The sequence below is a fragment of the Juglans regia genome, chromosome 3, assembly GCF_001411555.2.
Source record: "Juglans regia cultivar Chandler chromosome 3, Walnut 2.0, whole genome shotgun sequence".
NCBI lineage: Eukaryota > Viridiplantae > Streptophyta > Magnoliopsida > Fagales > Juglandaceae > Juglans > Juglans regia.
This window is the reverse complement of record NC_049903.1, coordinates 16,593,029-16,614,119: the sequence shown is the minus strand read 5'-3', so window position 1 is coordinate 16,614,119 and position 21,091 is coordinate 16,593,029. Positions and strand designations below refer to the sequence as shown.

Genomic DNA, 21,091 nt, shown 5'->3' with positions numbered 1-21,091 from the left:
TACGCTCATTGAAAATTCTTAGGTTGTTCCAACCTCTTGCCCACTTGAAAGTATTTTGAATTCGAATGGGTTTGGATTTACTCTTTTATAAACTCTGAAATTAAACATAAAAATTACCTTAGGAGTATTCCAAAATAAATAGAAACTTAATTCAAGAATACACATTAATTCTAATGATTTCTATTAATATTTTAATATTTTAGTCTAATAATAGAGTATTTAGACTAAAGTTTAAAGTTAAGAAGTGATAAAATATAAGAAATTATGCAAGTTATCATTTGTCAAGACTCCAAAGTGATAGCTGCGGAAGTATACTTACATGGCTTTGTTACCATCCAGTATAACATCTTTTATTTCAAAAAGCTTAAATATCATTTGTTTCTCCCATTTTGTCAAATGAAAAGAAAAATTGATCTCGGACCTCTCATCGACCACCATGTGTCACTTGCTTCTTCTCTTGATGGCAATTTATATTCTTTTCACTCACTAGAGACCAAGATGAGAAGGTGATGAGGTTATTTCCACCAAATAATCCAAAACAACAAAGTGAAGTACATCAAGTATCTCAATCTCTAATCATGACAACATAACTTTCTAGTTGAACTTACCAAAATTGTCAATCAAAGTGACCCCCTTAGTTTGACCAAAATTTGTTGCAATGTGAGGAGAACAATTTATTGAGGCCCAAAATGTTATCTTTTGGCGTTGTGTTAGCTTAAAGCACTAGCAGTGGGCTCAACAAAGTTATATTTTGGTCAAAATTTAACTAGATTACATAAAAATTCACTGTAGTGGACTCAACAAAACTACAATACTTTTTACTTTGATAATTTTTACTAGCCAAATTTGTTGAGTCCAAGTTGCTGACCCAATATTATTTTGGCATAAAAAATTCCCTTTCCTGCATACTATTCGTTTCGTGTGAGCCCACAACTCCATAAAACTCCTCTTCGTCTCAAAAGTACAAAACGACCAGATCCCAAACTCAACCACAGAAGGCGGCCAGTCTCCATCAGTCATCATTTCAATGACATGACATCATCTTATTGGTGTGCTTCAAGTTATAGTTTTGCAATATTGTGATTAGTTGATGCCAATTTTTTTTTTTTAAATCTAATATCAAAGTTAGAAAATTAATGTGTACTTTTTTAATAATGAATAAATATTCAAATTACAATTAGAATTAAAATAAATGAAAATGTCAAAATCAATATTTTAATAGAATAATGATAGATATGGAGAGTATTATTTGGTGTTGTTGAAAAGTGGCTAGCGAAATTTATAAAAGTGAATTTTTTAGCTAAATTTTGGCCACTATTAATGCTCTTAAATTGGATATTTATTGAAATCTTCAACCTTTCTTTTTGTTATTAACGAAATGCTAACCTAGAAAAAAATAGTTGCTAATCCCAAATATGGGAGTTTTAGGAAATTATTTTTTCCCCATTATTTTTTCTATTCTCCATGAAAAATGATAAAGAAAAATACAGAATTTCGTGTAAAAGAATCTACACATGAACAGTAAAATTACTGTTTATAGAAAGTTATTTTAGCAAATCTCATTCTGCATTGAGAAACAAATATATATATATATTTATATAAAGAAAAAGGGGCTCATAGTAGCACACGAAGTTGAACTAGAGAAACATTAATGGTGGCAGGCCAAGAGCCATACAATTTTGCATTTACGCGAGGCGTTCAGTTGAGAACTCTAAATGCATTGTTCTACCCCCGAGCCTCTATAATCTACACTTTAACGTCAAACAAAGTGCAAAATGAATAAGCTTTTCCTTTTGAACCAGCGGGTGTTCATGACAACACCGCCGAGCATGATATCAATAGCCCGATGGCGACGGGCTTCCGTGTCTTCAATATCTTCTTCTGCTTTGAATTTGGAAGGTGGGGTTTCCATGGTGCAGGGAGCTTCCAGAGGAATTGGCCTTGAATTTGTGAGCTTTCCTTCCCCTTCTCTTTACATTTATACATTTTCCTTTCCACTCTTCGGCTTACATGGTTCATATATCTAAGATGGATTGGTCTGTTTCATCCGTAAAGCTTTGCTAGGAACATTGCATTTTCATGGCACTTCTAAATTTCGCTTTTTTCCAAAGCTAATGGAAGCGAAGGAGAAATAAAGCTTCTTCATAAATAAAAAGATTTTCTTTCTATTTCTTTCTGTATGTGCCTAGGCTATGTTCTGAAAGATGAACCAAATGCGGGCTCTCACTGACCTTACGCTACTATTAAATAAATTTGGTAAACGTAAGGGCGTTAAATTTGATAGCTTACCTGTGAATGAGTTCAAAGATTTGGTGCATAATTACCATATGTTTGAATGTCCTATAATCTGTAATGGTGATGCCTAGATGCTACCAATAAAATTAATGGTTATGCTGTTAATTTTGGAAATATTGGGAATAACCAACTATTAACAATTGGAATGGGGAAAAAATTAGGGGTTTCATTTTGAGCCCCGGCTCTTGGGACATTTTCCAATTCATTGTTCAAGACTGGTTCTCTATTTTTCTGTTATTATTTTTTGGGTGAATGATCTAATATTCAAACCGAGCAAGCAAAAAAAAAAAAAAAAAAAAACACACATATGTAAGTCAAGCAAATCATAATTGAGGAAAATGGAAATACAACAAGCAGCAGCATGCCACCAGAAACTTTTCTTAGTATTGAACAGTCCAAGTCAATTACGAATGGTGCAGAATGTTGGCAATTTTCCAGGATCTGATAGAAACAAAACGACATGTATAGCCAAAATGGTCCCCTGACTTCTTGCATCTTCATTAAAATTTGATATGGCAAACCCCCATTATAAAAGCCTTGATGATTTCTTGTCTTTTATGTATGGTTGTTTTTGGCCAGCAAGCCTGGCTTTATGGAATAGCAATGTCTCCTAAAAGCATTTTAAGTGGAAGCAAACTCATAAGTATCCTGATTTAGCAGATCCCTAAAGACTAAAAATCCTCTACATTAGGATTTGGAAGCACTTCAGTTGAATTTGATTCTGGTAGCGATTTGAACCGAGTACCATTTCTCAACATGCGCATTTATCTTGTCAAAGAGTAGTATTTTCTTCTTTTACTATTGTGAGTTTAACAAAGGCTGCATGCTTTAAACTCTGAAACTTTCATCTAGCTTCATTAGCATTGTAAAGGTTTGGTGGCAATCCAAAAGCTTTCACCTCTTAAAACAGAGGCTTTAACCCAAGCAACTGATAGAGATCCATATTGAGCAAATAGGGGCTACTATATTCTCTTTATAGAGGTTTTAAATCACCAAATCTGCTAAAAATCAAGCCACCCTCCAATTTTGGATTAAACTTTTCAACTAATCTTAGCCCTTGATTCTCTATCTGCAGTACCACGCCACAAAGCACAAAAGCTTTGCTCAATATGCTTTAGACATTGGGGAAGGATGAACTTTGAGTTTATGCTTTGGAGTGTTGATCAAAATATTTCTAAAATAATAATTTTAAGGTGATTTGACATCAAGTAGTGGGTGTTACCCTATTGGTTCTGTAAAGACCTGGAAAAATGTTGGATTCATTGTCTTCCTGTACAACTTTTGTCTACTCCTGGTTTAAGGGTGGTCAATCAATAATCATTGTCTTTGGCACTCTAGAATAAGCTTTCAAGCATGTTCTGAACTCTGTTTTAGTGCTTTGTTGGATTTCCCATTCTTCCAATGAGTCAACTGTAAATTTCTGTTCACAATTTGGTAAGACGATTGTTAGACGTCTATGGGAGGCCACCGTTTAGGTTCTTTAGGGCTTGATAGTATTATGACTATTATTATCTATAAATAAAATCTTCCACATGATTTTTATGGCTAGGTAATGCTTTTACGTAGAGGAAATTATTAAAATATCAGTTCTACAGTTATTTTCTTGATTGGAGATTGTTTAAATAGTAGACAGTACCAAAGTTGAACATACATAGATGTCAAATTTTGTTCTTTTGGTTCTTCCTTTATGTTATGAATTGATTTTGTTTTTAGCATGCTACTTTGTTTACAGTGCGTCGTCTTAAATTCATTTGCAGTACTAAAACAGCCTTGCTGGAGTCATTTTTAAATAAGTTTGATTAAAAGGTATTTTAGTTGCATTATTGGTACCATAATCTGTAGATGTTTGTGAGAATCATTGTCGTGCTTGTGCTTTTCCTGAAACCTCTTTCTCTTCTTTTGGGATTGTTGACATTAAGTTGAGATTGAATATAATGAACCATTATAGAGAGAGAGAGCGAGAGAGAGAGGGATTAAAATTGATGATGCATTAATTGAAGTAATTCTCTTTGTATGGCATTGACTTGTTTTCTGCTCGCATAGGTTAAGCAGCTGCTGGAGAAGGATGAGAAAGGGCATGTTATTGCTACTTGCCGCAATCCTGATGCTGCAACTGGGCTTCTTTATCTGAAAAACAAATTTTCTGAACGACTTAGCATTCAACAGTTGGATCTAACCCTTGAGAGCACCATAGAGGTTACATCACTCTCTTACTCGAAAAGGAGCTAACATTTGCATCTTGATCCATCCAACATGGTTTTTTGCACTTTTTTGGCTCGGCCCTTTTCCACCATCTATAATTTATATACCTTGATTTGGTGGACTAATGAAATCAAATTTTTGCTTTTCCTAATTACCATCATTTGAGTTCAATAGTTGTTTTTGCAATTGAGATTAATGGGAAAGGTATTAGGCCTTTTGTTGGAAATTCAGATAGAGGGATCGTAAAGTTGGAGGCCAATTGAGATAGATATGGAAAGATTGTTTAATTTTGCTTTCTCCAAAGAAAACGAATGAAAATAAAAAATGAAAAAAGAAATAAAGGTGTAAGATTTTCGAATTTTTCCTTTTTTTCAACAAATTTGGTTTTGCTATTTACTTTCTCTCCTCATTTTATGTCACATTTCAGGCATCTGCAAACTCCATTAGAGAAACATTTGGCTCTTTAAACCTTCTCATTAATGCATCTGGCATTCTTTCAATACCTGATGTACTGCACCCAGGTACTGCTCGTGTCATTGCTTACATCAGGATTTCGAGACTTGTAATGGGTGTTAAAATCCGCAGTATAAGTTCAGATTGTGGACCAGAGCTAAGATTCTTGGTGCCAGGAGCTTACTTTTTTTCCAATAAATCTTGGCAGTCACTAATATTCTTCGATTTGCAGTACAGAAACAACATTGAGCAAAGTAGAAAAGTCATCTTTGCTTCTTGCATATGAAGTTAATGCCGTTGGTCCTATTCTAGTGATCAAGGTATGCTTAATAATTTTTTATTTTGTCACTTGTCTTTAGCTTTGAACAACGCGGTTTAGCAGAACTGACCCCTGCATCCTATTAGGCAAGAAAGTCTGATAAAGTTTGAATGAAATGCTGAATAATATTTTTTTAGTGCTTGATTTGATGAGATTAGCATATAGTCCATACTTTCTAGGGGCCACGTCTCATAGGTGAAAAGCCTATAATTTACCTAATCTGTGTGATGGGGACAGGACGTGTTACACATGTATGGGGTTTAACGGGGGTAAAAGACAAGTTGTATTTGCAGAGTCTTCGAGATTCCTCGTCATCAAAACATTTGCCACGAGTTTTTGAATGGGAAAAAACTCCCTCTAACCACCATTTAATCCAGAGAACATTGAAAAGACGATGAATGTACTGGTATAAATTCCAGCCCACTGCTTGTGTTAGCAATATATGCTTAAAATAAGTGTGAAAGAAGGCTTCTTCATGTTATCAGACTTGAAAGATGTCTAGATCTAGCATCTCGCCTTCATTATCACAGGACTTCTACAAGAAATAATTTCTAGATGCAGGAATTGCTTCTTAACAGAACTAGCTTCCAAAACATGGTGGTATTATGTAATCCCCTGATTGAGTATAGGAAGGTGATGAATGGGATCTCAAATTGTTTGGGTGGGAGAAGTTTTTGCCTTTTATAATGATTCAAAGGGGCTCCAATTTAACATCGACTAGTTTATTTTTAGTATGAGCCTAGATGTGAGTTAAGCCTTCGTTCGGTCGTTATATATCAATATGCAATAAGCATGTTATGAAATGATTGCAATAGGGCTTCCTTTATCTACTATTTTGTTTGAACTTTTTTGTAGCTTCTTTAATAATATGATTAAAGATTGTAGTTTGTTATTTGTACAAGCAGCACATGTGGCCTCTTCTAAAGGTTGGTGGAGGCTCTGGGACTGAAAGGGATGTTGCAGTTGTGGCCAATTTAAGCGCTAGGGTGGGATCCATTGGGGACAATCGCCTTGGGGGTTGGCACTCATACCGATCTTCAAAGACTGCACTTAATCAGTGTATGAATTCTTCATTTAATTCTCATTAGCATGGATTTTCTTGCTCTAACACAGATCATTACTACATACAATTGATATCTTTCAATTCTGTTTCGTATTGCTATTAAAAATGTTGCACCAGCGGTGCTAATGTCAATGGTTGTGGTATATTCATATAGCTGTATGAATGCTACAGACTGACTCAAGACATGTTATTGAACATGTTGGGTGCTTCCATTGATAAAGTTCAATAATATATACCTATCAATCTCCATGTGATCAAACAGATCAAAAGAAACAAATAGTGGTTCTGTTGTATTATTATAATTCATTTGCAACTGATGCTTGCAGTGACGAAAACTGTCTCGGTAGAGTTTGCCCGAAGAAAGGATCCAATTATATGCATTTTGTTGCACCCTGGCACAGTGGACACTGATCTCTCTAGGCCATTTCAGAGAAATGTTCCAGAGGGCAAGCTATTTACCAAAGAGTTCTCAGTTCAGAAGCTCCTAGGCATTATCAACAATGCAAAGAACCACGACAATGGCAAGTTTTTTGCCTGGGATGGTCAGGAAATTCCTTGGTGATCTGTCAGATTCATTTAGAATACACAATATTGACTACTTGAGTTTGAAATTTCTAGATCAGAAGTCGATTCTATTTTTTGAGTGAAAGGTTAAATGTTATTTTCTAGTAATAATGCGAATTATTGACTATGCAATTTCTCCTTTTGTAACCTCATTGGTTTTTCGGAGACATTTATGTTTTCTACTCTGATGTGAATTCTGTCAGAAAGTATATGGCACTACTTTCCTATTCCCAAGTGCGTTCAAAATCTGAAACTTGTGATTCTTTAGTCATTAGGTTTTGGCAACAACTGTAAAATCTCCACTGTGACATCTACATTAGAAAAAATAGGCAGAATACAAGCTCTTAACACCCTCTGAGGCAGAATACATAATCTCTTGTATCCTTCTCACTCTGGTGTTACTCATTGCCATCTATACAAGAAAAAAGCAAGTTCTTAATCGTTTTTCTAAAGAAAAAAAAGGAGCTTAAGAAGTCATTTTGTTACAACAAACAATGCCTGAATTAGTCTGGATAATTTAGTTTCAACCTCGTTCATTTTGGAAATTAAACAATTATTATAAGCATGAAATGGATCTCACTGTTACCACCAGGGATGAATAGCATCAGTCCTTGAGGGAAGAGACAGAGGAACTTGCTTCACATGCTGAAACTTGTAGCATCAATCCTTGTCTAAGATTCTGATATAAAACATTGGTGAGAACCAGAATCCCGCCTTCCTTTTGAAGGCCACCACAAGATGTGGTCTTGCCATGGAAGGGTTCTCTTGGGAGGGGAGAGATATCTTTGGTTCAAACCTTTAGCACCTTGCCCATAAATTGGTCTCAACTTGCCTTTGATTGTCCAAAGCGATAGCAGTCAAGAAAAAAATGACCTCCAGGTCATAATACTCCAAGTGGTAGTGAGTCTCCTCAAAGATGAGCACCAGCAACCTGAGGGTACAGCCTTCAAATAAGTGAGGGCTTTTTAACAAGTCAAGGGGATCCATCCTTTAAAAAAAAGTCTCTTCCCATCAAATTCGACAAATCCTTCTTGACAAATATCAGGCCTCCTGTAGGAATTTGGACTTTGTACCATCCATTCTAACGAGTTCCCCCGCTTACTGCTTGAACTTCATCCACCTTAAAGGTATGCACCTCATTCTTATTATCGATCCAACTATAACCTGGTTCCTTAATGACTTGTTTATCACTCATCAGCTCTCTAATAGCCCTCACATCATCCCATCTTCCCAACCCTGAATATATATTTGCCAGAAGCACATAAGGAGCAGGATTCTGAGGGTCCAAGCGGTAAAGTTCCTGCGCTGCTCTTTCTGCTAAGTTCACATTAGCATGAACACGACAAGAACTAAGCAACACCTCCCATAGAACTGGATCATTTTTATATGGCACCTTATCTATAAGCACTTCTGCTTCATCGAACCGGTTAGCTCGCCCCAAAGAATCGATGATGCAAGTGTAGTGGTCCAAGACAGGCTCCACATCATGTTCTAGCTGCATTGAATTGAATATCTCCAAACCCACATCTACGAGTCCTGAATGGCTACAAGCAGTTAAGACAGCAATAAATGTAATATTATCAGGTTGCTGACCAGAAGTAATCATCTCTTTGTAGAGAGAAACAGCATCATATCCACGTCCATTCTGTGCATACCCATGTATCATTTCATTCCAAGTAACAGTATTTTTACCATGCATCATATCAAAGAACCGCCGGGCCTCATCCACATCACCACATTTACAATACATATCAATAAGAGCACTACCCACAAAGACGTCACTTATATACCCATCTTTTGCTATCTGAGCGTGTATCTGTCTCCCTTGGGACGAAGAAGATAGTTTCGCACAGCAACTCAGCACAGTAGCATAAGAAAATTGGGTAGGACATATTCCATTTTGTCTCATCTGCTTGAAGAAATTGAAAGCTTCCACGTCTAGAGAATTAAGCGAAAAGCAAGCTATCATTGAGTTCCAACAAACAACATCCAATTCAGGCATATTATAAAATATACACCCTGCCATCTCTGTCTTCCCACATTTAGAGTACATGCCAATTAGTCCACTGGCAACATATATGTCAGTATGAAAGGAAGCCTTCTGTGAGGCAGCATGGACCTGCTTTCCAAACTCCAGAAGCCCCATTGCCGCACATGAACTAAGGATAATAGCCAAAGTAGTCCGATCAGATTGCACACTTTGAAACTGCATTTCTCTAAAGAGTTGTATTGCCTCATTGTGATTCCCACTCTGGGTATAGCCAGAGAGTATTGCATTCCATGAACTCACGCTTGGGTATGACATGCTGTCAAATATTCGACGCCCTGTTTCAATATCGCCAGACTTGATGCATCCTGCAAGCATATTGATATGAGTGACCTCATCTGGCTCAAAACCAGACCATTGCATTCTTTGCAAGTAATCAAAAGCTTTCTCACTTTGATATTTCTGGCCATGCCCAGCTATCATAACGTTCCAAGAAACAACACTGACTTCAGGCAGCCGAGCAAAAACCTTCTCGGCACTATCCATGTCCCCATTCTTTGCATACATATCAAGCAATGAATTATTTAAATGAAGATCTGTCTCGAATCCAAGTTTAATCGTGAGACCATGAGCTTGTTGCCCATGCACATTGGACGAAAGGACGTCGTTCAGATCATCCTGATAGAATTCTCCTGATACCCCTCTAGCACAAGCACCTAAAATGCTCGACAACGAGACAGAATCGATACGTATCCCTTTCCTGCACATTAGTCTGAACATTTTCAAAGAATCCATAACTCGACCCGTCTGTACTAACCCACCCACCATGGCTGTAAAAGTGACCTCGTTATGTTCGTTCATGTCCCCAAAAACTTGAATTGCATCCTTCATAAGCCCACACTTGGCATACATGCACAACAAAGCATTAACGACATATATATTTTTGTCAAGGCCAATCTTAATAACAAGACCATGACATATCCTACCACGCTCCGAAGCTAACAAGGAGCCGCATCCACTGAATACACTCGCCAACGTGAAATGCGTAGGTACGTATCCTTCCGAGATCATCGCATCATACGCATCCAAGGCTTTCTGTTCCAACCCACTTCGAACGAGTGCGCTGATCAAAGTGTTCCAAGACACGGTGTTTCTTTCCGGCATTTTAACAAACAATGCATAGGCATCCTGTACATTGCCCACTTTACAGTAAGCGCTCAAGATGGCATTCCAAGAATATACGCCTTTTTGAGGGATTTTATCGAATACCCGGCAAGCGGAATCGATTTTCCCGCACTTAGAGTAAAGTTCGATGAGGCGGTTGGAGAGGAAGGTTTGGGAGGCGAGGCCGTTCCGGAGGACAAAGGCGTGGAGGATCTTGCCGGCACGATGGGCTTTCTTGTCGATGCATGACTGCAAGAGGTTTACCAAGTGGGTAGTGGTCTTGCTTTCCATAGTTAACGAGAGTTGGGTTTTGAAACAAAACTCTCTCACTACAGGAGCATGCGAACTGTAATCAGAGTCACCTTTTTCGTATTTTAACGGACATGTTCCAACTTGGTCATGCTCATGCAGCCGACTCGGACTTGCATTGCTGTACTCACGTAGGTAATGGGTCTGGTAACTTGTGCAATTTATTTTTTATTTTTTTTTGAAGTAATCCCAGCGGTATAAGTTATTTGTAAATACGACTCATTTCCTTAACGGGTAAGATGTTTGTCCTTTTTCCTTCTTAGAAGGGTGAGGGAAGGGTGAGGAGGTAGAGTAGGGTTTTTGCAAATAACATAATTTTGATTGACAGTTACTTATCACTTAGGTATGACAGGTGAGTTGGCTAGGCTTTGGGAATGGTTTAACCTAACAGTAACAGAAAGAGAAGAGGTTGCTTTAATAGAAGATGAAACAAATCGTGTAGATGCTAGAGCACAATGATGTATTCTTCTATTCATCTTGATGGAAAAAGGTCTCAATAAAGAAGTTTTCAAAGCTACCATGACTAAAATCTCGAATCCTTAAGGCTTTCTAAGCTTCAATGAGGTGGGGCATCGTAGGTTTTTAGTTGAATTTCAAAAAACTGTGGACATAGAACGTATGATAAATGGAAGACCGTGGTCTTTTGATAAAAACTTAATCTATATTCAAGCCTTTGACAGTAGTACTCCTCCTAGTGAGGTGATTTTCACTCATAAACCCTTTTGGATCCAACTACATGGTATGCTTTTGGCAGCCATGAAAATTGAAGGTGGGATAAAAATTGGCTCCTCAGTAGGGGAAGTCTTAATAGTAGATGTGGATGGAGATGAGGTTGGTTGGCGAAAATATCTAATAATTAGGGTAAACATAGATATTACAAAGTATTTACCTCGTGAGAGACTAATTAGAATAGAGGGAAAACAAAGCTGGATTGACTTCAAATATGAGAGATTGCCTTTGTTTTGTTTTCAGTGTGGGGTAATTCAACATGTAGACAAGGTTTGTGCTCTGGAAAGAGGCAAAATAAATACAAGAGGTGTTGGTCAATCCCAATATGGTCAATGGTTAAAGGCCACGACTATTAATTTAATAGGTAATGGTGATAGAAGAGTAGGGGAAACAAAATTCATACTTATTTTTAAGGAAATGGTAAGGGTCAACTCGATAGGGGTTTAATCACTCAATATGGTGATCAGGAAGATGTTCCCTTGGAATCCTCTCACAATCAACCAACTAAGATTTATAACCCATCTGATAAGGGGAAACAAAAATTAGAACCGGAGTACAAAAGGCAAGCTGATCAAATTGAAGACTAGAAGAGAGCCTTTTCAAAGGAGAGCTACAAGGCTAATAAGGTTCAGGAAGATTTGAACAACAACATTAGTAGTTCCTCTAGGAGTTTACAAGCAACTCAAATACTCAGCTCTTCACCAGGCAATCTTGTCTATTCGAGGCTTAATTCTTTGAGTAATGTCGAGCTAACACCAAAGACAATGGGTTGGATAATAAGGGCAAAAGTAGTTATGTAACATCCGGGCCCAGCACCAAGTTCGCTCTCTAAATATTTTTGGGTTAGATGTATGAAAAAACCCATTTATTATTCTTTATTCACTACCAGACGTGAGCCCAAAATTTTGAAATGGCCAAACAGCCCAAGCCCGTAAGATATTGTACCATAACCCACGACATGCACGTCTGTTTCCTTTGCATGCACGTCTATCCCACTAGGGTTAACAACATCACTATTTATTCATAAGTTTCTCACTTCACTTGTAGGTCACGCAAAGCCTCATTCTTATTTCGATCACCTGCAACCCTAGACTAGGTTACCACCCCTTCTCGATGCACCAACCACCTCTAGTCCTCATCTAGGAAAATAACCGAAGCCTCCATCGCATCACAGCCAATCGTGTTTCACTTCTCAGGACTTCGTTACACCAGACCACCACATTTGACACACTGCGACTCAGCCTCCGTCAAACCCTCCACCAAGTTGATGCTACTGCTACCCTCTTCAACCACCACTCCACTGCCACAAACGAGCCAGCCGGAGACGCAACTTGGAGTCACTTTCTGTGGCGTTGCTGCATCAGAAAAACCAACTCTCGTGTGTCCTCTCCATCACAGAAACACAACCCATGTACAACCACCATACGGAACCACTCTGCTCAACGTGCACATCCATGAAGCAACCACCCTGCCTTACCTGAGTACAACCACGTCGTAGCCCAAGTGCACGTCCACAAACACCCCTATTTTTGCAGCTCAAAATAGAGCAAGGCCTATTACGTTAGGTGCCACCAGCCACGGCACAATGAACCCCAACAATGTCCCCACACCCATCGCACGTAGACCCCTGTTTTAAACGCTCAACCCGAAACGGAGCAGCTGCTTCCTTCCATGCTGAGCCACAACCCAACCACCCCACGGCTCCAGCCTCTACTCCGACACCACCTGCACAGAAAGTTTATGCTGACCACCTCATGCCACCCCAAGCCACCGCTCCTCTCTTTCGGTAAGCTCATGACATGCCCATGGCCTCCTCTCCTTCTCTCTCTCTTTCTCTCACCGTATTTCTCTCTCTCTCTCTCCTCAAATTTTCTCTCACTTCCACAGTGCAGTCCCACCGTGACCATTCACTGGCCGCCACTCGTTGTTGATTACAGTAAGCCCATCGTTGCCCTCTACCCACAATGAATGGTTGCCTAGTGTATTTTGTTTTTTAATAAACTAAATTGTTTTTGCCATAGGCTCTTAAGCAGATATTAGATAGAAGAGAAGTTTAGTTTGTAATTACGATCTTGCCCTTCCAGTCATGATTTGAACACGTGTTATGAACTTATGTTGTGTTGGGCTTGTTTGTATGATGGGCTGGGTATATCGAAACCGGTTGGTGTGTATTTTTAGTGTTGGGCTGTGTATATTTTGGGGTTCGAGATCACGTGTTTGCATGGACAATATTATAAGACCAATTTATGGAGTAATATGATCGTAGGAGTTAATCGTGTTTTTGTTTGGAGAATATATGTAAAAATCAAAATACTTTTGGGAGAAAATATATTTTAGGGTTTCGAGGATTTTAGTCATTAGGAAAATATAGATTTTCTTTAATATCTCAGGTTTGAATTACGAAGTACATGTTCAATTTGAGATTTACGGAAGTTACATGTATCTTATAGGCGACGAGTAATTTTCATTCAGCACTGTTGCGAAGAAATTCAAAAAGTTAAGAAGTTCATACAAGCGGAGTTTTTATACTAGATTTTGCATAAAAAGAAAATGAAACGAGGTTGATTTGAAAATATGCATGTTCGTTTTGAAAAGAAATCTGAAAAATAACCTCAGATATGTGTTCTACATATGCACGAAAGCTGTATATGAGAAAATATTTTCTGTCATGACTGGTGTAGACATGAACTAATTTTGTACATTCTGTTTTCTGAACTATGCAAAAAGAGCTAATATGAAAATTTGTACATGTGATGTGAAACTATTTTTGAATATGTGAAAAGATCTGAATTTGTTCAGTACTCTGTTTGGATATGTTATAGCATCTCAAAACCTTGGCATGAGATTCTGATTCTGTATTCTGATAAAGTTTGATTCTAATGTTTTGCTCAGTTTCCGTTACGGCCCAACCACTGGTTAAAATAGTGGATACGGCACAGTCACGGATTATAATAGTGGATACGGCCAAACCACAGGTTATAATAGTGGATACGGCCCAACCACGAGTATAATGATGGTTTATAACCCTACCACAGGGGTTAAACATGATATACAGCCCAACCACGAGTTATAATAGTGAATAAGGCCCAACCACGAGTATAATGGTGGTTTATAACTCTACTACGGAGGTTAAACATGGTATCTGTCATGATGTGATGCTCCGATATGATGAAGATGAGGTATCGGATTTTGATATGCCAAAGGATTTTGAATAAGAAAGTTATCTGAAAGCTTCACTCTAATATTTTTGGTAATATGTTTTGATTTTGCATTTTGAAATCAAATATTTCTAATTATGCATTCTAAAAGTAAATATTTTGTTCTGCATTTTGAATTCTGAAAATACTCATGTTTACATACTAGTATATGTTCTCTGCTTACTGAGTTGTTGATAACTCACCCCCTTTATCTTCACAATATTTTCAGATGACTTTGATGGTTCAATTGACGATCAGTAATAGAGTTTGTGGATAAGATTAGCAGTGGATAGTAGTTGGGTACCTCGAGTTACTAGTGCTGTTGATGGATTTATTTATTTAGTAGGTTGATTTCAATATGTTTAGACGATTTATGAAGACTTATGTCAATTCTATTTTAATCTATTATGGAGACTTGTGTGGTTAATTAAATTTGAAGTGCTTACGTTTGATTTGGAACTTTTAGAAGTATATATATTTGGATTTTGGAAGTATATTAGCATTGTTGTAGTTGATTATCAGGTGACAGAAGTTAACTCCCTAGACCACCAGGGACGGGGCGTTACAAGTTAAATTACTAAGATCATATGAGATGGAAAGTGGGGACACTAGCACAGGTGGCACCAGTGGTTGAAAAAGAGACAAAGAAATGATAGACAGTGGAGATTAGCAAGGTTTAACAAAAAGAGGGGCTCAATCCTGAAAGGAGCTTAACTCAGGAACACGTGGTGGAGGTTGCTGAGCAGCCCCACCAGCAGCAATGAGATGCCTTACTTGGAACTGTCTAGGGCTTGGGAACCCTCGAACAGTTCGAGAGCTTTTTTTATGGTGAAGTAAAAGTGCCCAAACCTACTATTCCTCGTAGAAACCAAAAGCACGAGGGAGATGATTGAAAGAATCAGAAATAAAAGAGGTTTTGACAGAAGTTTTATAGTGAATAGCAAAAGAAGTAGTGGAGGGTTGGAAATGATATGGAAATCTGATGCTAATATAGAAGTTGAATCATATACTAATTCACACATATCTGTCAGAGTTAAAGATCCACAAATTGGGAAGGACTAGACCCTTATAGGGTTTTATGGCAATCCAGTAACTGCAAAAAGAGAAGGTAGTTGGCACTTATTAAGGTTTTTACAACCTATGGATCATAGACCATGGCTGTGCATGAGAGATTTCAATGAAATACTTCATCAACATGAAAAACATGGGGGACCAAACAGACCTTTTGCTCAAATAAAAGGATTTAGACAAGCTTTCCAAGACAATGACTTAAGTGACATGGGATACATTGGCACCAAATACACCTGGTCCAATAGCAGAGAAGGACCTGAATTAACCAAGGAGAGGTTAGATAGAGTGTTTGCTAATACTAAATGTTTGAGTAATTTTCAAGTTATTATTGTTACCACATTAGCAGTATGTTCTTTAGATCACAACCATCTTCTAACAAACCTGAGTACTCAGATTCAACCTACAAGAAGGAGAGCAAGACTCTTCAGATATGAACTCAGTTGGGGCCTTAAAAATGATTGTAAAGCAATGGTCACTAGAGCATGGAATGGCAATATTAGAAATGGAAAGACAGTGGCAGCCTTCTCAAACAATCTGGACAGTTGTAGAATTTAGCTAATCAACTGGAACAAGAACCAAGAGAAGGAAACCAAAGAAGAAACTGAAACTCAGCTAGGCAAGGTAAAACAACTTCAAGAGAGGGACACATGGAATGATCAGGAAGAAATAAAACAGATTCAAAGACATGTGAATATGAGATTGGAGCAAGAAGAGTTGAAGTGGAAACAAAGATCTAAACAAAGATGGCTCAAATAGGTGGATAAAAATACTAAGTATTTTCACACTTGTGCTTCTCAGAGGCATAAGACTAGTTCTATTAACAACATTAGTGATGGTGAGGGGTATCTTCATATTACTCTACAAGGTATAAATTAGATTTTTCAGGATTTTTTTTCACTAATCTGTTTGCTACTTCTAATCCCTCGGGTCAACTACAATGTGTGGAGTCTATGCCATTACTTATTACAAAGGAGATGAACAATAATATTTCAAAAGAATTTGTTTTCTCAGAGGTACATGAAACTATCCTTAACATGAACCCCATGAGTTCCATAAATGAGACTTTAATAGTCTTAATTCCAAAAACCAAAAATCCCACAAATGTCACAAAATTTAGGCCAATTAGTTTGTGTAATGTTTTATACAAAGTAATGGCTAAGGTTCCAGCCAACAGATTGAAGACAATATTGCCTAATATCATATTCCCAACTCAGAGTGCATTTGTTCCAGGGAGACTAATAGCAGATAATGTAGTAGTTGCCTTTGAAGCCTTGCACTCTATGCAGTGTAAAATGAAAGGTTTGACTAGGTATATGTCTCTAAAGTTGGATATGAATAAAGCTTATGACAGGTTGAAGTGAGGCTTTATTGAAATTTTGATGGAAAATATGGGATTCAATAGAAGATGGATTGACTTAATTTTTAAACTGTGTAACTACAGTCTCATACTCTCTCCTAATTAATGGATCCCCATAACCAGTCATTACTCCATCTCGAGGCATTAGACAGGGTGATCTACTGTCACCCATTTATACTACATTTAGAGGCCCTATGTCAAATGCTCAACAAGGCAAAAGAAGCAAGGATGATAACTGGTTTACCACTGGGTAGAGGACAAATTCACATAAATCATCTATTTTTTGAAGATGATAGTTTGCTATTCTGCCAAGCTTCATCTTTGGAATGGACAAGGGTGCTACATCTTATAGGCTAATATGAAATAGCATAAGGACATAGGCTGAATAAAGAAAAGTCATCTCTTTTCATTAGTAAAACACCCAGCTCTCAACAGGGGATAACATCACTAGTATTGCAAGGTTTAGAATTACTAGCTCTTATGAGAAATATCATGGCCTTCCAGCTGTGATAGGCAGATCAAGAAACAAGGACTTTAAGGAAATACTTGACAAAGTCAGAGACAAAATGAGCAATTGGAAGCTAAAGTTTTTATCACAAGCAAGGAGAGCAATCCTGATAAATTCTGTTATATAAGCCATTCCCACTTATTCGATGGAAGTTTTTAAACTTCCTAAAGGCTTACTGAAACAACTAAACAGATTGATGATAGGGTACTAGTGGGGTCAAGCTAACCAGGAGAGAGAAATGAACCAGTTGAGTTGGTCTCAAATGGGGAAGTCCAAAGAGGTAGGGGGCTTGGTTTTAGAGACTTTGAGAACTTTAACCTTGCTTTGTTAGCAAAACAAGGTTGGAAGATTATTAAGAATCCAAATTCTCTAGCATCAAGAGTTCTACAGGTTAAATATTTCCCTCAATCAGATTTTTTCAATGCTAAGTTGGGAAGCAATCCCTTTTACATATGGAGAAACATATCCCTTTTACATATGGAGAAACATTTTACTTGCTAGAGCTCTACTTCTAGAAGGGACCATATGGAGGATTAGTAATGGGAAATCAGTAAGAATTTGGCATGATCCTAGGCTGCCTCAACCTACCTTATACAAACGTCAAAGTGGGAATAATTTATTGGGGGATGATGCTAAAGTGGAGGTTCTTATTCAACCAGAAACCAAGGAATGGAACATACCCTTGATCAAAACAGTTTTCAATAACACTGAAGCATACCTAATAATTCAGATTCCAATTAGTCAGAACAATTAGCAAGATAAGTTGGTTTGGAGAAGCAATGCAAATGGAGTTTTTACAGTGAGGAGTGCTTATTACTTACAAGGGGAACTGCAGGACAGAAAAAAAAGGACAAAACTCTCATAAATCCCACCCTCAAGAAGAATGAACTAGATTGTGGAAGCTTGCTATACCACCAGCAACCAAGAACTTCTTGTGGAGAGTATGTAGGAATATTCTGCATACCAAACTCAACCTATGCAAAAAGAAAATTCTGAAAGAGCCCATTTGCCCAATGTGTCTACTGGAACCAGAAACTACAGAACACATACTTTGGGAATGTGCTTTAGCTATTGATATTTTGGGTCCATGTTCCAAAAAAATTCAAAAAAGTTAGTTGTCATACAAAAATGTGAAGGAGTTATTGCAAGATATGTTCAAAAAGCTAAACAAGGAAGAGATGATTGAGCTATCTTTAATTCTCTGGAATTTATGGTGGAGAATGAATGAATTTTTCTTTACACAGTGTTACATAGAGTGAATCAAATGCTGATAGAAATTTCTATATTAGAATCAAGAGAGGTAAACCAGACATCATTTACAAACACAAGGAGAGTTACATGAGAGTGCCCACCTCAAAGTTTTTGTAAGATCAACTGGGATGTGGCAGTTGATACAAGTCTGTGTAAAATAGGAATAGGTGTTTCTGTTAGAGATGAGGAAGGAAACTTTCTAGCTATTTTGAGGAAGAAACATGCTTATTTTCCTGATCCACTTCTAACAGAGGCAACAACTGCACTCACAGTAGTCAATTTTGGTCTTGAGCTGGGCATGAGCAAGGTAATCTTAGAAGGAGACTCTAAAAAAGTGGTTAATGAAGTCAATCAGAGAAGCCAAAATGACAATTATTTCGGAATGCTCGTTTTAGATATTCAAGCTTCAATGGCTAAATATGTACACTGTCAATTTAGCTACATACCTCGTGAAGGCAATTCAGTTGCCCACAACCTAGGAAAGGATGCCTTATTTGCAATAGACTGTATAGTTGATATGGAGGATCCTCCTAATTGTCTCCAGTTCTTGTATTAGAACAATATTATCAATGAATGAGGTTTTTCAAAACCAAAAAAAGTTATTTGTAAATACGATCCTCTATTTATTAATTTCAACTAAAAACAAGTAGCCTAATTACAAATTGTCACGCGTCAACTTTAACTTTATAAAAAATAAAATTGAAATTCTTTAAACAATCCAAATAAATTTCAATAATATAAACCAGCTTTTATTATAAAAATTGATTTTTCTTTTTTTTTTCTTTCAAAAACAAAAAGGCCACCGGTACCACTCAAGCTACCACCAGTGGCCAAAATCGAGTCATTTTGTATAGGTTGAGGTGGCCTAGAGTCTAGGCCCTAGACAGCTCCACAAGGTGAGGTCTATTGCATGTGTCATGGCTCCACCTCGATCACCATGGTGTAGCATAGCTTTAATGATCATAACATAGCCACTGATGATGGTTGGGGTAGCAAATACCACAAGAAGTCACTTTTTTTTTTTTAAATTTATATATTTAACTAAAAAATGGTTTTTATTAAAAAACAATTATGTTCAAATTTTAAAATATGTTTAATTTTTTCTTTTGAAAAGTTAAGTTTGACATAGGGGTGGGCAGCGGGGCCCCGCCCCCCACTACCCCCACCCCCGTATGGGCGGGCGGGCGGGCTACCTCTCACCGCCCATGCGGGGGCGGGGGCCGATTGACCCCAGTGGGACCCCGCCCCCACATAATGGTTAGCCTAGGAGGTCAAGACAATCCAAAATATAATTCTAATGAGTTTGTATTTTTTTTAATGTATTAATTTCAATTTATACTTTAAATTATATTATAATTTGAGTCTAAAAATTTTTTTAAACAATGGGTTGAGCGGGGGGCGGGGTGCGGTTTCTACCCCACCCCCAGTAGCGGGGCGGGGTATGAAACCCCTCCACCTGCATGGTGCGGGGTGGGGGGCGGGGAGGGGGGCGGGGAGGGGGTGCCCTCGCTCCGCACCATGCGGGTAGCACCCCTAGTTTGACATGCGGCAGCTTGTGATTAGAACACATTTTTTATTTGCGTTAAGAGATGGAAAGATTAACAAACAATCTTATTCTAAATAATTCATACCGCAGTGCGCAAATTCTAAAAAAAAAGTTATACACGATGCTATACCTGATTAAGTTATAGTGCAAAGGATGTTGACCAAATTTATTGATTTTAATCATCGATTCTAGAGGGGCATGTTCATCCTCTGCACGGGTTGGGCTCGGTCCACCTCGTGAAGGCCCAAGGATCATAAGCTACTAGCCTAATAAATGGCCAGGGAGAAGAAGGTCTGGATCCACAAAAGAAGATGGGACAACATTCACACCGACACGCCTTATGACCGGATAATTCACCGGGAACCATACCGCATTAAATGACCCGATAAGGATTGTAGGCAGGAGATCTCAAAGGAACATTCTGTCCCTGACAGGTTACCTAGACAAAGGTTGCACCTCATAGGAGAGGTGACCCAAGGTACTAATGGGAGCAATCGAATTAAATGCGACGACACGACTATGTGGCACCTAAAACAGTTGGCGGACACTCCAAGCATAGAGGAAACAGAGACCTAGCCCAGAGAGGGGGATATAAGGCTAAACATAGGTAAAAATCAAACTCAAGTATTCATCAAGAACTCTCTCTGAGAGATATACTAACTTAGGCATCCGAGATGTCACACATTCACGAAGCCCTCATGTTTATTGTATTGCAGGTTGATTGAGTTTGTTGGCTAGAGGTTGAACAACACATCAGCGTGTCTTTTGTATGCTTGCTATGACACGTTCTCAAGCGACCCACGACTAGGAAGCTACCTCAACCAACATAGAGGGAAAATTTGTAAAAATGGAGGAGCAAATGAAGAAGATGACATTGAAAATGGAGAATCTTTAGCGAGAAAATGAGATTCTAAAGCAAAGAAATGCTAGATCTGGGGAAGGTGCTTGGCCAAGCTAGAAAGATCGAGTCAAAGAGAAGTCACAAAGTGCTGGTAAGGTGGTTGCTGACAAAGAGGAGAAGAAGAGGATCCACGACAAGTTACACAGCCTCACGGATAAATATAAAGAGATCTCCA

The 21,091-nt window shown here is 38.1% G+C and overlaps 2 protein-coding genes across 3 annotated transcripts; one reads left to right on the top strand and one right to left on the bottom strand.

Moving 5' to 3' along the window:
* The first annotated feature begins 1,648 nt into the window (after positions 1-1,648).
* On the top strand, positions 1,649-7,127 carry LOC108985680 (C-factor-like). Its single transcript, XM_018958061.2, has 6 exons — positions 1,649-1,949; positions 4,339-4,491; positions 4,925-5,018; positions 5,188-5,270; positions 6,175-6,328; positions 6,659-7,127. The coding sequence occupies exons 1-6, from the start codon at positions 1,776-1,778 to the stop codon at positions 6,892-6,894; spliced, it is 894 nt and encodes a 297-aa protein (XP_018813606.1). The 5' UTR covers positions 1,649-1,775; the 3' UTR covers positions 6,895-7,127.
* A 55-nt stretch (positions 7,128-7,182) lies between these two features.
* LOC108985679 (pentatricopeptide repeat-containing protein At4g20770) lies at positions 7,183-10,512 on the bottom strand. Of its 2 annotated transcripts, XM_035688039.1 has the most exons (2): positions 9,336-10,512; positions 7,183-9,251 (listed from the first exon to the last, which is right to left on the bottom strand). In XM_035688039.1, the coding sequence occupies exons 1-2, from the start codon at positions 10,336-10,338 to the stop codon at positions 7,978-7,980; spliced, it is 2,277 nt and encodes a 758-aa protein (XP_035543932.1). In that variant the 5' UTR covers positions 10,339-10,512; the 3' UTR covers positions 7,183-7,977. The 2 variants fall into 2 exon arrangements, with proteins under 2 accessions (XP_035543932.1, XP_035543931.1); XM_035688038.1 differs by having other exon boundaries at positions 7,183-10,512.
* Between the last annotated feature and the right edge of the window lie 10,579 nt (positions 10,513-21,091).

Coding starts and splice junctions, on each gene's coding strand:
- LOC108985679 (XM_035688038.1), bottom strand. CDS start 10,338: ATGGAAAGCAAGACCACTACCCACTTGGTAAACCTCTTGCAGTCATGC.
- LOC108985680 (XM_018958061.2), top strand. CDS start 1,776: ATGAATAAGCTTTTCCTTTTGAACCAGCGGGTGTTCATGACAACACCG. Junction 5,271..6,174: donor GTCCTATTCTAGTGATCAAG/GTATGCTTAATA, acceptor TTGTACAAGCAG/CACATGTGGCCTCTTCTAAA. Junction 6,329..6,658: donor AAAGACTGCACTTAATCAGT/GTATGAATTCTT, acceptor TGATGCTTGCAG/TGACGAAAACTGTCTCGGTA.